Genomic DNA, 12,278 nt, shown 5'->3' with positions numbered 1-12,278 from the left:
TCATCAGGTCATTTCAGGCTTTCTAGCATTTTCTGTGTTTTAAAAGACAGAGTTTTGGGGGCTTAGTCTAGTATGCCAATGCCACACAATATTATATCCAGCTAGAATCCAATCCAAACCCAAAAGTTGAATAGGACAAATCCTTCACAGAGAATGATGTACGTCAGCTACAACCCTGCGTGTTGCAGTAGCTCTATAAGGGTGCTAATGAGTAGGTCTTTCATACAGAGAGCCAGTGTAAACTGCTGGTCTGTGGTTTGAGACTCAGGTTCTTATTAGCGTCTAGCAAGTCTCCATCTCCCTGGGTTCATTGACCAGTTACCAGCACAAACAACACACAATCTCTCAGGCAACCAGTTGCGCGCTGCACTGGGTCCACAAGAAATTAGCTTAGTGCAAAGCCACCCAGCATGAACTCTGATTCCCAAGGCTCCTCAGACACTGAACCAGCTCCCAGACAAGACTCTACACACACCCCAGCCAATTGTGTCTGAGCATGTGAGCAGGTCCTGCACCTGTATGTGTGGCGCCCATCTACATATGTATGCACAACCATTCTGTTCAAGACATGTACCACTGAGCAAGCAGGCCCCATCAACAGTGATATAGCCTTTAGCCACCGCCGGACTATAGCCTTTAGCCACCACCACCAAACAATAAATCAGAAAAGGGACAGTTTTCTTCAAAGGATTTGCCTAGCCAGTAGCAGGGCTCTGGGCTAGAGAGATATAGGTCTATACAGCTAGGAACATAGTAGGGACCTGGGGTGAGTGTTTTATAGCTATTAACTGGTGATGTAATGGGGGCAGGGGTGTGGATTGAGGTGGAATTATATGATACTGTATCTAGTGATGTAATGGAGGACAGCAGTGGGGTGGGTCCCTGTGCGTTGCTGGGTCCTCACTCTCTACAGGGGGTCTCCTCTGTGGGGGTTACCTGGGACTTCGCCTCCTTCGGACAGGGCTGCGGCGCTCTTGCTCCTAGCTATTGAGGCCTGGGTGGGGGTGAGAAGGCGACTGAGGAACCCTCCGTCCACGGGGCTCGCCAGGGGCTTGCGAGCTACACGTCCGGAACAAGCCGAACCCCCCCAAAAAATGGAGAAGCCAAAACAAGAAGAAAAGAAGGAGGCGAGGGGGGGGGGGGTCAACACAAAGAAAGGGGCAGAAGGGGGGCAGGATTTGGGGGGGGGGGGGGGTCACCATATGATTTCAACCAGTAACAGGAGAGAATCCACATAAGAAACCAAGGCTGTGTCTCAATAGTCTTAAAGGGAGTCCTTGAGGAAACCTAGTCCTTTCACCCACTCTACAAATGCATAGTGGGCAGGGCCTAAAGTATTCAGACCCCTTGACTTTTTCCACATTTTGTTATGTTACAGCCTTATTCTAAATGGATTAAATAAAACAATTTCCGAATGAATCTACACACAATAACCCATAATGACGAAGCAAAAACAGGTGGATTTTTTTGTGCAAATTTAGAAAAAAAATAAATAAAAAATAACTTAATGTAAGTATTCAGACCCTTTGCTATGAGACTCAAAAATGAGCTCAGGTGCATCCTGTTTCCATTGATCATCCTTGCGACGTTTCTACAACTTGATTGGAGTCCACTTGTGGTAAATTCAATTGATTGAACATGATTTGGAAAGGCACACACCTGTCTAAGGTACCACAGTTGACAGTTCATGTCAGAGCAAAAACCAAGCCATGAGATTGAAGGAATTGTCTGTAGAGCTCCGAGACAGGATTGAATCGAGGCACAGATCTGGGGAAGGGTACCAAAAAATGTCAACACCATTGAAGGTCCCCAAGAACACAGTGGCCTCCATAATTCTTAAATGGAAGAAGTTTGGAACCACCAAGAAGACTTCCTCAGGGATGGAAACTGGTGAGGGCCCAAAAAGGTGACACTTTTTTTTGCACCGAAACATGCAAAAAAAATCCCTGCTAGGGAGAAATGCAGGTTTTAACTAATTAAACAAAGAATATAATCTACATGATCAGTCTCTGTGTAAAATAAAAAAAGTGGTTAATGTGAACCTAACTTACAGCTAAACATTTTTTTTAAAGAAAGATGTTATTTTTGCCTAGACTTGACTGCAAAAAACAACATTAATATTGCAGTTAGCCATGACAGCCTTTATAATAGAACGCGTGTTACCACACACAAGAACAATATATTTGGGCTACATTGCACATTATTACATCGTACACTTTCTGCCTGTGGACATCTATTCTACAATGTGAGGATGATACCCTTCGTTGGAATAATTGATATCCTTCAGGCAGAGTACACCTGGCATACCCTTTTTTATCCACTGTATTGAAAAAGTGGGAAATTGTGTGGTGTTCCTTTCAACTGTATAGTGGCTTCCAGTTTAAGCCTGTCCCAACTCCAGTTACACTTGATCCCTGAATCCACTTGTTTAACAAGCAACACCCCATTTCATTTAACTCTCCACATACTGTAGAGGGAAAAGATTAGTTCACAGACAGTTCGTTAATTTATTAACATTTTACAGATTGCCAGGGTCCAGTAAGCAACTAACGCGTTATAACTCGAGGAACGGCAAGGAGTCGTATAACAGTTGTTATATGGTTAGGTTACTAACGTTAGCTCATCTGATGTTGTAACGTTAGCTGTCTGACCTTATTAGCCAGCTAATTTTCACGCCATAAACTCAATTATTTGATCAGTTAAGTTGGCTAATGTTGCTCAACATTTCTCTGGCTAGCTAACGGAGAATTCAATCCAGCTACTGTAGCAAGATACTTAATGCTAACAATACTTCCACCACACTTTCTCGCTCACCTCAAACTTTCCAAATGCCAGTTGTTTTTCAGTTACAGCTCATGAAGTAAGCTTCATCACCTTCTCACCCCGGTCTCCGTGGTCAGGCTTCTCACCTACCTCTCCGTTATCGTTCAGCGGACGCGCTGCTGTAGCTGGTAAACTGGCATTCCCCTCTCCGCTCCTTCACAATGCTGCTGTAGCTGGTAAACTACCATTCCCCTCTCCTTCACAACGCGCTGCTGTAGCTGGTAAACTACCATTCCCCTCTCCGCTCCTTCACAACGCGCTGCTGTGGCTGGTAAACTACCATTCCCCTCTCCGCTCCTTCACAACGCGCTGCTGTAGCTGGTGAACTACCATTCCCCTCTTCGCTCCTTCACAACGCGCTGATGCTGTAACTAGCACATTGGTTGTCACTTCTCTCTTCAGTCACGTGCTGCATTCTGTTATGTGAACGATTGGCTGAGTCTTGGATACAGTCATTATTGCTCCAAACGCGCATCACTCGTTCCTTACAGCCAGTAGTCATCCAAAGCCTGAATGGCCTGAATGCCAAGTGTCATGTCTGGAGGAAACCTGGCACCATCCCTACGGTGAAGCATGGTGGTGGCAGCATCATGCTGTGGGGATGCTTTTCAGCGGCAGGGACTGAGACTAGTCATCGAGGGAAAGATGAACTGAGCAAAGTTGAGAGTTCCTTAATGAAAACCTGCTCCAGAGTGCTCAGGACCTCAGACTGGGGCGAAGGTTCACCTTCCAACAGGCCAACTAACCTAAGCCCACAGCCAAGACAATGCAGGAATGGATTCGGGACAAGTCTCTGAATGTCCTTAAGTGGCCCAGCCAGAGCCCGGACTTGAACATCTCTGGGGAGACCTGAAAATAGCTGTGCAGAGACACTCCACATCCAACCTGACAGAGCTGGAGAGGATCTGCAGAGAATAATGGGAGAAACTCCAAATACAGGTTTGCCAAGCTTGTAGTGCCATACCCAAGATGACTTGAGGCTGTAATCACTGCCAAAGGTGCTTCAACAAAGTACTGAGTAAAGGGTCTGAATACTTATGTAAATGTGATATTTCAGTTACATTTTTAATACATTTGCTAAAATCTGTTTTGTCATTAGGGGGTATTGTGTGTAGATTGATGATGGAACATCCATTTTTGAATAAGGCTGCAACTTAACAAAATGTGGAAAAAGTCAAGGGGTCTGAATAGTTTCAGAATGCACTGTATGTGAATAGACAGTGGGGTACATATTAGCAGGAGACCTGGAGTCTGACAGTAGAAACCAAAAGCTCCTGATCTCACGAAATGAAGGATTACAGTTCCCCCTTGGTTCCTATGGAAGCCCAGTATCCCAGTAACAAAGGTCGATAAACAGAAATGTTAAGGTAATCGGCCGTTGCTCTAAAGGGATTTGCGTCGAGGCCTCCTTCAGGCTCCCTGACAGAGAGGGGACATCTGTTGCAGACACTCATGTTAGATGTAGAGTGGACCAGCCTCTTAAAGCATGGAGCAAGACCCTTATACTGCTTCAGATCCAGTTGTGAAGCTCCAGACTGATTGGAGGTCAGGGTCGGCCAGGGAACGGTTGGGGATGGGAGAGTTTTCCCTATCTGGTTAGTGAAGGGATACAGGTTAAGGACAGACATGGATGGCTCGTTGTGGGATTCCGCTCAGTACGTGAGATTCAAAGACTGAGTTGATAAACTAAAAAGACTAAAGGATGTTTAAACAGTTCATGGCGTCTCATATCACTGAGAAACTATTTGTCCTGTAAATGAGAATACTGTAAATACAGTCACTGAACAACTACTACAAGACATACAGTATTGTTGGATGCAGTGGGATATGGTTAACACAGACATACAGTATGTTGGATACAGTGGGATATGGTTAACACAGACACAGTATGTTGGATACAGTGGGATATGGTTAATACAGACATACAGTATGTTGGATACAGTGGGATATGGTTAACACAGACATACAGTATGTTGGATGCAGTGGGATATGGTTAACACAGACATACAACATAATTAGTAGCAGTAGCACAGTATTTCAACAAGGAGAGACAGTGGCCATGTCAGTGCTCTCTAAACCCTAGGAGCTACAGTGGGATGGCACTGAGACACAGCGCAGTGCACGAGACCCCATGTGGCAAACCCAATGCTTACAAACGTCATCTGCAGGCAAAACAACAAACACAACGTGACACACAAACAAAACATTGTGTTAGTTAGGAGCCATTCCTGGTGCTTAGCCGCTGATAGAGAGCGAGAGAGAGAGGTTAAGACAAGATTAGCTGGGAGTTAATCACAGCAGGCGAGCAACAATACAGGAGAGATCTGTTAGAGAAAGAGCAGGGTGAGTTAGTGACATGAGGCACCAGAGAGAACCCCTGGTAGAGACCAGGGACAGACAAAGGCACAGGAGTTCGGGGCAGTCGAGGGTGTAGTGTTGGCTGGAAAAGAGCACACCTATAGAGAGACGGGGAAAGAGTGGAGGAGAGGGACAAAGGTCGGTTTGGAAGTCTTAAATCACTAGCTTGCTGCACTTTACAATCACTGCACCAACAGTAGCCTGAACTGCCTAAACCTCCCTAGCTTGCGCATACAAATTAGTACTAGGAGCTGAATATGAGCGAAGTGAGTGAGCAGACAAACGTTGGAGGAGATGCGTTCATGTTATTATAAAAGGAGGAGGCCTGAGTAATGCAGACAAGGACAAGAAAATAAAATATAAACTTGGTTCATGCTAGCCACCTTGGTCGTCTGACGTCCCCTTATCGAGCTTGGAGGGGGTCAGTGTTCTGCCCCCCCCAGCTCGTGTCAGGGAGGAGCTTCTCTTCTTCAGGGAGGGGCCTACAGACAGGAGAGTGGGGTTACAGCCTATCAAGGACAGAGGGGCCAGGAGCAAGTTCCCCCGAAAGGCCCTAATGAACCACATGGATTTCATTAAGAGTAATTTTGTTATATCATTACAGTACAAATCAATATGCCTTGAATTCTACCTTAGTGGACTGTGTAGCTAAATGACACTATGATCATAATCCGATTACTTGCTCTCTCTCTATAGAGGGCTACATGTCTAGCACCACGGTACTGTATGATGTTAGCCTGCATCTGCCAACTATTCAGGCTTAAAGAAAACATTTGTTTCTCTAACAAGCAAACAATGTCTACGTAATACTCTCTAGAACAATTATGTTATTCTCTAAGGCACTCGTTTCCTGTGTGGAAAAAGAGCGTTGTCAAAAGCTTCAGAGCCACACCAGGCAACGTTTGCTCAGACCTATGAAATGGAGTGTAGAGCATGAAGAGGATGGCTGTGTTGGGCGAGGATAGTGGTGTATGGGGGGGGCCTTAATATGCACCTGTCTGTTCCACCTGAAGCTTTTTTCTGCCTTCCTTAGTGGGCTGAGTGTCTAGGTCGACTTTGTTGTTTCTAGGCAACCGGTTCAGTGACGAACTCCTCACACGAGCACCTGAGAGACAACGAGGAGACACCCACTGAAACGGTGAAGCTGTGACACAGCCATTTCTCTTTACAGCTGAAGTCGGAGGTTTACACACACTTAGGTTAGAGGCATTAAAACTCGTTTTTCAACCACTCCACAAACTTCTTGTTTACAAACTATAGTTTGGGCAAGTTGGTTAGGACATCTACTTTGTGCATGACAAGTCATTTTTCCAACAATTGTTTTATTTCACTTACAATTCACTGTATCACAATTCCAGTGGGTCAGAAGTTTACATACACTAAGTTGACTGTGCCTTTAAACAGCTTGGAAAATTCCAGAAAATTATGTCATGGCTTTAGAAGCTTCTGATAGGCTTACTGACATCATTTGAGTCAATTGGAGGTGTACCTGTGGATGTATTTCAGGGCCTACCTTCAAACTCAGTGCCTCTTTGCTTGACATCATAGGAAAATCTAAAGAAATCAGCCAAGACCTCAGAAAATAAATTGTAGACCTCCACAAGTCTGGTTCATCCTTGGGGGCAATTTCCAAACGCCTGAAGGTACCACGTTCATCTGTACAAACAATAGTACGCAAGTATAAACACCATGGAACCACGCAGCTGTCATACCGCTCAGGAAGGAGATGCGTTCTGTCTCCTAGGGATGAACGTACTTTGGTGCGAAAAGTGCAAATCAATCCCAGAACAACAGCAAAGGACCTTGTGAAGATGCTGGAGGAAACAGGTACAAAAGTATCTATACCCACTGTAGTGGCTTCCTTTCCTCTTTACCATAGCCACTGCCCAAGCCTGAAGCGGGGTTGTTTGGTACGCATACAGTCCACACTCAAGGTTTCCAAAAGGCCAAACATTCAATGTGATCCAGGGATATGGTGCAACAAAAATGTTTATTCCTCTTATATCTAACAGGAAAATGAATATCCAATCAACTTAAAACATAGATTACTTGATATGGAAAATACACAATATGACCTGTCTGTATGTCTGTATGGTCAAAAAACTATACCGCTCCCGCGTCTAGCAAGGACTCCTCCCCCCAAAGGCCCAACTTCCTGCTTTTATCCTAACACACTTACTGCAGTACAATGAATGGGCAAGAGGGGGGGGACAAAACTAAGTTACACTAACAACAAATGAATACATCTCAATCAGGTAAATATAAATCATAAAGGTACGTACCTAATATTTCATCATATACATTCATATTTACACAAATATACATGGAGCTCTGAATGTTCTGTCTTTTATACAAATATGTCCAAATAGGCTCTAACACCCACAGTAAAACCAGTCCTATTTCGACATAACCTGAAAGGCCGCTCAGCAAGGAAAAAGCCAATGCTCCAAAACCGCCATAAAAAAAGCCAGACTACGGTTTGCAACTGCACATGGGGACAAAGATCGTACTTTTTGGAGAAATGTCCTCTGGTCTGATGAAACAAAAATAGAACTGTTTGGCCATAATGACCATTGTTATGTTTGGAGGAAAAAGGGGAAGGCTTGCAAGCCGAAGAACACCATCCCAACAGTGAAACACAGGGGTGGCAGCATCATGTTGTGGGGGTGCTTTGCTGCAGGAGGGACTGGTGCACTTCACAAAATAGATGGCATCATGAGGGAGGAAAATGATGTGGATATATTGAAGCAACATCTCAAGACATCAGTCAGGAAGTTAAAGCTTGGTCGCAAATGGGTCTTCCAAATGGACAATGACCCCAAGCATACTTCCAAAGTTGTGGCAAAATGGCTTAAGGACAACAAAGTCAAGGTATTGGAGTAGCCATCACAAAGCCCTGACCTCAATCCTATAGAACATTTGTGGGCAGAACTGAAAAAGCGTGTGCGAGCAAGGAGGCCTACAAACCTGACTCAGTTACACCCGCTATGTCAGGAGGAATGGGCCAAAATTCACCCAACTTATTGTGGGAAGCTTGTGGAAGGCTACCTGAAACGTTTGACCCAAGTTAAACAATTTTAAGGCGATGCTACAAAATACTAATTGAGTGTATGTAAACTTCTGACCCACTAGGAATGTGATGAAAGAAATAAAAGCTGAAATAAAATCACTCTACACTATTATTGTGACATTTTGACCTAAGACAGGGACTTTTTACTAGGATTAAATGTCAGGAATTGTGAAAAACTGAGTTTAAATGTATTTGGCTAAGGTGTATGTAAACTTCCGACTTCAACTGTACATGATTCCATATGTATTATTTCATAGTTTTGATGTCGTCACTATTATTCTACAATGTAGAAAATAGTACAAATTAAGAAAAACCTTGAATGAGTAGGTGTCCAAATTTTTGACTGGTACTGTATATATTGATGAGAACAAAAGTAGTAGCGAATTGCCATAGCGGACGCTAGCTAAATGCTAACAAGCGCAAGAGAACATAAAGTAAATGCAAGGACAGACAACCCAGCCCAAGTTATAAACTATGTCAAAAGGCTACTCATAATTGATCCAGGGGGGGATTGATTGTCTCTGCTGTAACCCAGAACTTTGATTTTGCAAGCTAGCCACCTATTCCTAGCAAGTTAGCAAACCAAACGCATAGCTGGAGCCCTGAGCTGGAGAAAATGATTTGGCACTTAGAAAGTTAGAACTAGAATTTAAGATATTTAGCTGGAAAACAATAGTAGTGAATTTCAAGTGCAACCTGATCAGCCTCTCTTGTGCTGCTCAACAGTGGGCGTCATGTTAGGAAACGTCAGTTGGCTCCACGTGCTCTTTGTAAACAAGCATACCATGTGACTGGCTCAATTGATTTTTTGTGAATAAAAATAAATAAAATACATAAAAATAATAAATAGGGACAGTATTGAAAATCATACCACCGGTATTTCAAAATATCCCAGTATATACACTATACTGCCCAAGCCTAGATTGGACCCAGAATGATGATTCTTCTCAAAAAGGTCAGAAACAGTGCAATTCCTTGTGAATCAAATCAGGATGAACTGCATTAGGATAAGAAAGGAAGGTACAGTACAATGACTACTGAAGAGGAGAGGGAGAAGGTAGACCATAAACAGATTACTGATCCTTTGGCACCCCTCCTTATGATTCCGAGACACTTCCCTGTGTCACAAAGTGCGCTAAAAAGTGGAAGGGAGCACTAAATGGATGCAATGGAATCACAAGTTCATGCTGGGTTTGTCATTGGTTGAGATCAGAGACAGCGAGCCACAGCATTTGTTTACCAGTCTCTTAATGCTCCTCTGATCGGCTTGTCACTCAGTTCCTGGACATAGGAAGAAGAGGGTCAACAAGGTTGACAACAACTGTGACAGTGGCTGGGCATGAGGGTGGGTAGGGACTTACTTTTGTCAGGTGATTTGATGAGGGTGGCGGAGGAGGAGGACAGGCGCTTGTTGATGCCAGAATCGGCCGTCTGTTTCAGGTTCATGGTGGAGGTAGAGCGCTTGTCAGCTAAGGGGAGGCAGGGACAGACAGACAGGGAGGGACGAGGGAGTTATACAGGAGGACCACTAGGAGACTGGGCGTGGGGGAGAGGAAATAGAGGGAGATGGGGGCAGGGTTTTTGCAGGGTCCGAATGCCCTGCCTGCAGCTAATATTCAACACTAATTTAGTCATGTCTATAGTATACTGCACTGGTGGGGCAATATTTAAACCAAACATTGATCAATAGGGATGGGAATTGCCAGGGACCTCACAATACGATATTGTGCCGATACTGTAATTTGATGTTCCAAAACATATTGCTTACTATGGCTGCGTTTACACAGACAGCCCAATTCAGATTTTTTCCCCCTTCACTAATTGGCCTTCTGACCAATCAGAACAGCTCCGAAAAAGACCTGATGTGATCGGTCAAAAGACCAATTAGTGGAAAAAATATCAGATTTGGGCTGCCTGTTGAAATGCAGCCTATATGTCTGCTGCAGAGAGACAAGAGAGAGTTTTAGATCAGTCATGGATATAAAAGTGAGGCACAACATGTTTGCTCACTATTTAAAAAGATGGAGAACAAGCCATAGGATGAAAAATAACGGCGTTTTGGCGCAGGTACAGCCAACTCGCACTAGCTAATGCTACCTAGCAAAAAATATATAATTCGATACTAGAAGTCATAGGATTTAAATAATATTGCGATGTAACTGTACAGATCCCCCCCCCCCCATTACTATTGATCAATCTAAGGCAATTCTGAATATTGATGCATATTTTAGTGCTGACATTTCTTGGCAAATAGCATTACACCGGCATCTTTACTTCATACATTCTTTATACATGAACATCAAGGGCCAGACCAAAGCCATTCAAATTCTTAGCCAGGCACAGCAATTAGTGGAAAGAACTGAAAATCCAGAAAATATCAACTGAATAGACACCACAGGTGAACAGTCAAGAGAACGTGGACAGTAGTTGGCACATGCGTGAAACAGTAGTGCTCCTCAGAGTGCTCAGTGCCTCCATGTGACAGCTGACCTGGAAGTGCTAGAGAGTGAGAGAGAGTGAAAGAAGGAGAGGACATCCACAGGCTGCGTTTCCATTCAGCGAGCCCAAGGCATGTGGGACAGAAGCGACAGTGAAGTTCCCCTTACATGTTGATCTAAGATCAGCCTTGCATTTTCCCTCCTGAAGGTTCATTTTAGGATTGGGGGAGGGTAAGCTGATCCTAGATCTGTGCATACAAGCAACATCAACCCATCCCTGGGAGAACAGGAAGATATTAGTGAGGCAGTGAGTGACTAAGAAAAGGGCTGTTGGTTAACATAACAGTGCCAGTCCATGCTACTGTACTGTAGGTATGTATAGTACAGGTATCAACCAGCACCTTGTGTCCTGGGGGGCTTTTCTGGAGACGCGGGGGAGATAACTATAGCTACTGGAGAGGAGGCGCCTGCGTCAGGGTCTCCTGTGGGCGAGAAAGGGTCTCAGCAGGGAGAGGGGAGAAGACACATAAACCCCCCCCCACACGGACAGAGTGGAAGAGGAACAGGGCTGGCTGACAAACATCAATAGATTCAGCTCTCTGACCATCAGAGCCCACAACACAGCTGCTAGGAAACAGGCTCACATCATAAGAGGCTCTAATGGATCAGACCACAGAAATGTCAATTTTTTTTGACTGATAACGTACATATTTTGGACCTATAATAAGTACATTAGTTTTATACAGTATGGGCCGGATTCCCTGACACAGATTAAGCACAATCCTGGACTGAAAAGCACTTTCAAATGGAGACTATCATATTTTTAAATCCAGAACTAGGTGTAATCTATTCCTGGGAAACTGCCCTATTTGTACAATAAATGCCTTGCCTGAAACAAAAACAAAAAAATAAATGTTTGTGATAGCTGCCTCACTGTATGTCACTGCACATTAATGCTTCATTAACTAAAGGCAGTCAGACTTCAAATAATAACAGAAAACATTGAGAAACATCGGTAACAACCTACATAGAGAACACAGAGCCAATCAACATAACTCCAGCTGACAGCCAACCAATAACGAGCCAGTCAATGTGAGGATGCATCAGCAAGTTTTACCGACTTGTGTCATTCAGCGTCCCGCTGTCAGACAAGCAGAAACTTCTTACACACACACACACACACACACACACACACACACACACACACACACACACACACACACCACGTGGAGTCCTATACACTTTGTAGTCCTATCTATATGGTATAGAGAGCAGAGTGGGAATGGTATGATGGAGGGTTCCTTACCAGGTCGGTTGTCTGACTCTGAAAGCCCTCCCCAGGACCACCTCTTCTGCTTCTGCTCCACTCTCTGGCTGCGCTCCAGGGTCCGCCGCATCACCGCCTCATAGTGCTCCTGCAGCATACACACACACACAGAGAGAGACGAGGGGCGAGACGGGGGGAGCGAGAGCGAGACGGGGGGAGCGAGAGAGGGGTGATAGTGAGAGAGGGGGGATAGCGAGCGAGAGATATGAGAGAGGGGGGAATGGAGAGGAAAAAGAGAGAGAGGGGGAGTTTAAGAGTTACG

At 44.5% G+C, this 12,278-nt stretch overlaps 1 protein-coding gene across 19 annotated transcripts in view; it reads right to left on the bottom strand.

Annotated features, from left to right (window-relative positions):
- The window catches only part of LOC106611719 (ensconsin), a 47,882-nt gene that overhangs the window by 18,390 nt on the left and 17,214 nt on the right, over nucleotides 1-12,278 (bottom strand). For 2 of the 19 annotated variants that reach the window (XM_014212220.2, XM_045723919.1), the window contains exons 5-10: nucleotides 11,996-12,104; nucleotides 11,091-11,171; nucleotides 9,613-9,720; nucleotides 6,176-6,286; nucleotides 5,565-5,663; nucleotides 937-1,059 (exon numbers count right to left, since the gene is read on the bottom strand). In XM_014212220.2, coding sequence (XP_014067695.2) covers nucleotides 937-1,059; nucleotides 5,565-5,663; nucleotides 6,176-6,286; nucleotides 9,613-9,720; nucleotides 11,091-11,171; nucleotides 11,996-12,104 — 631 coding nt within the window. Of the gene's footprint in view, nucleotides 1-936; nucleotides 1,060-5,564; nucleotides 6,287-9,491; nucleotides 9,514-9,612; nucleotides 9,721-11,090; nucleotides 11,172-11,995; nucleotides 12,105-12,278 lie in introns of those variants that run through there. The other 17 variants (XM_045723922.1, XM_045723924.1, XM_045723921.1 and 14 more) reach the window with 10 other exon arrangements.

Source organism: Salmo salar, chromosome ssa09, assembly GCF_905237065.1.
Source record: "Salmo salar chromosome ssa09, Ssal_v3.1, whole genome shotgun sequence".
NCBI classification, from domain to species: Eukaryota; Metazoa; Chordata; class Actinopteri; order Salmoniformes; family Salmonidae; genus Salmo; species Salmo salar.
Note: the sequence above shows the minus strand (reverse complement) of the source record. Positions and strands in the feature narration are given on the sequence as shown.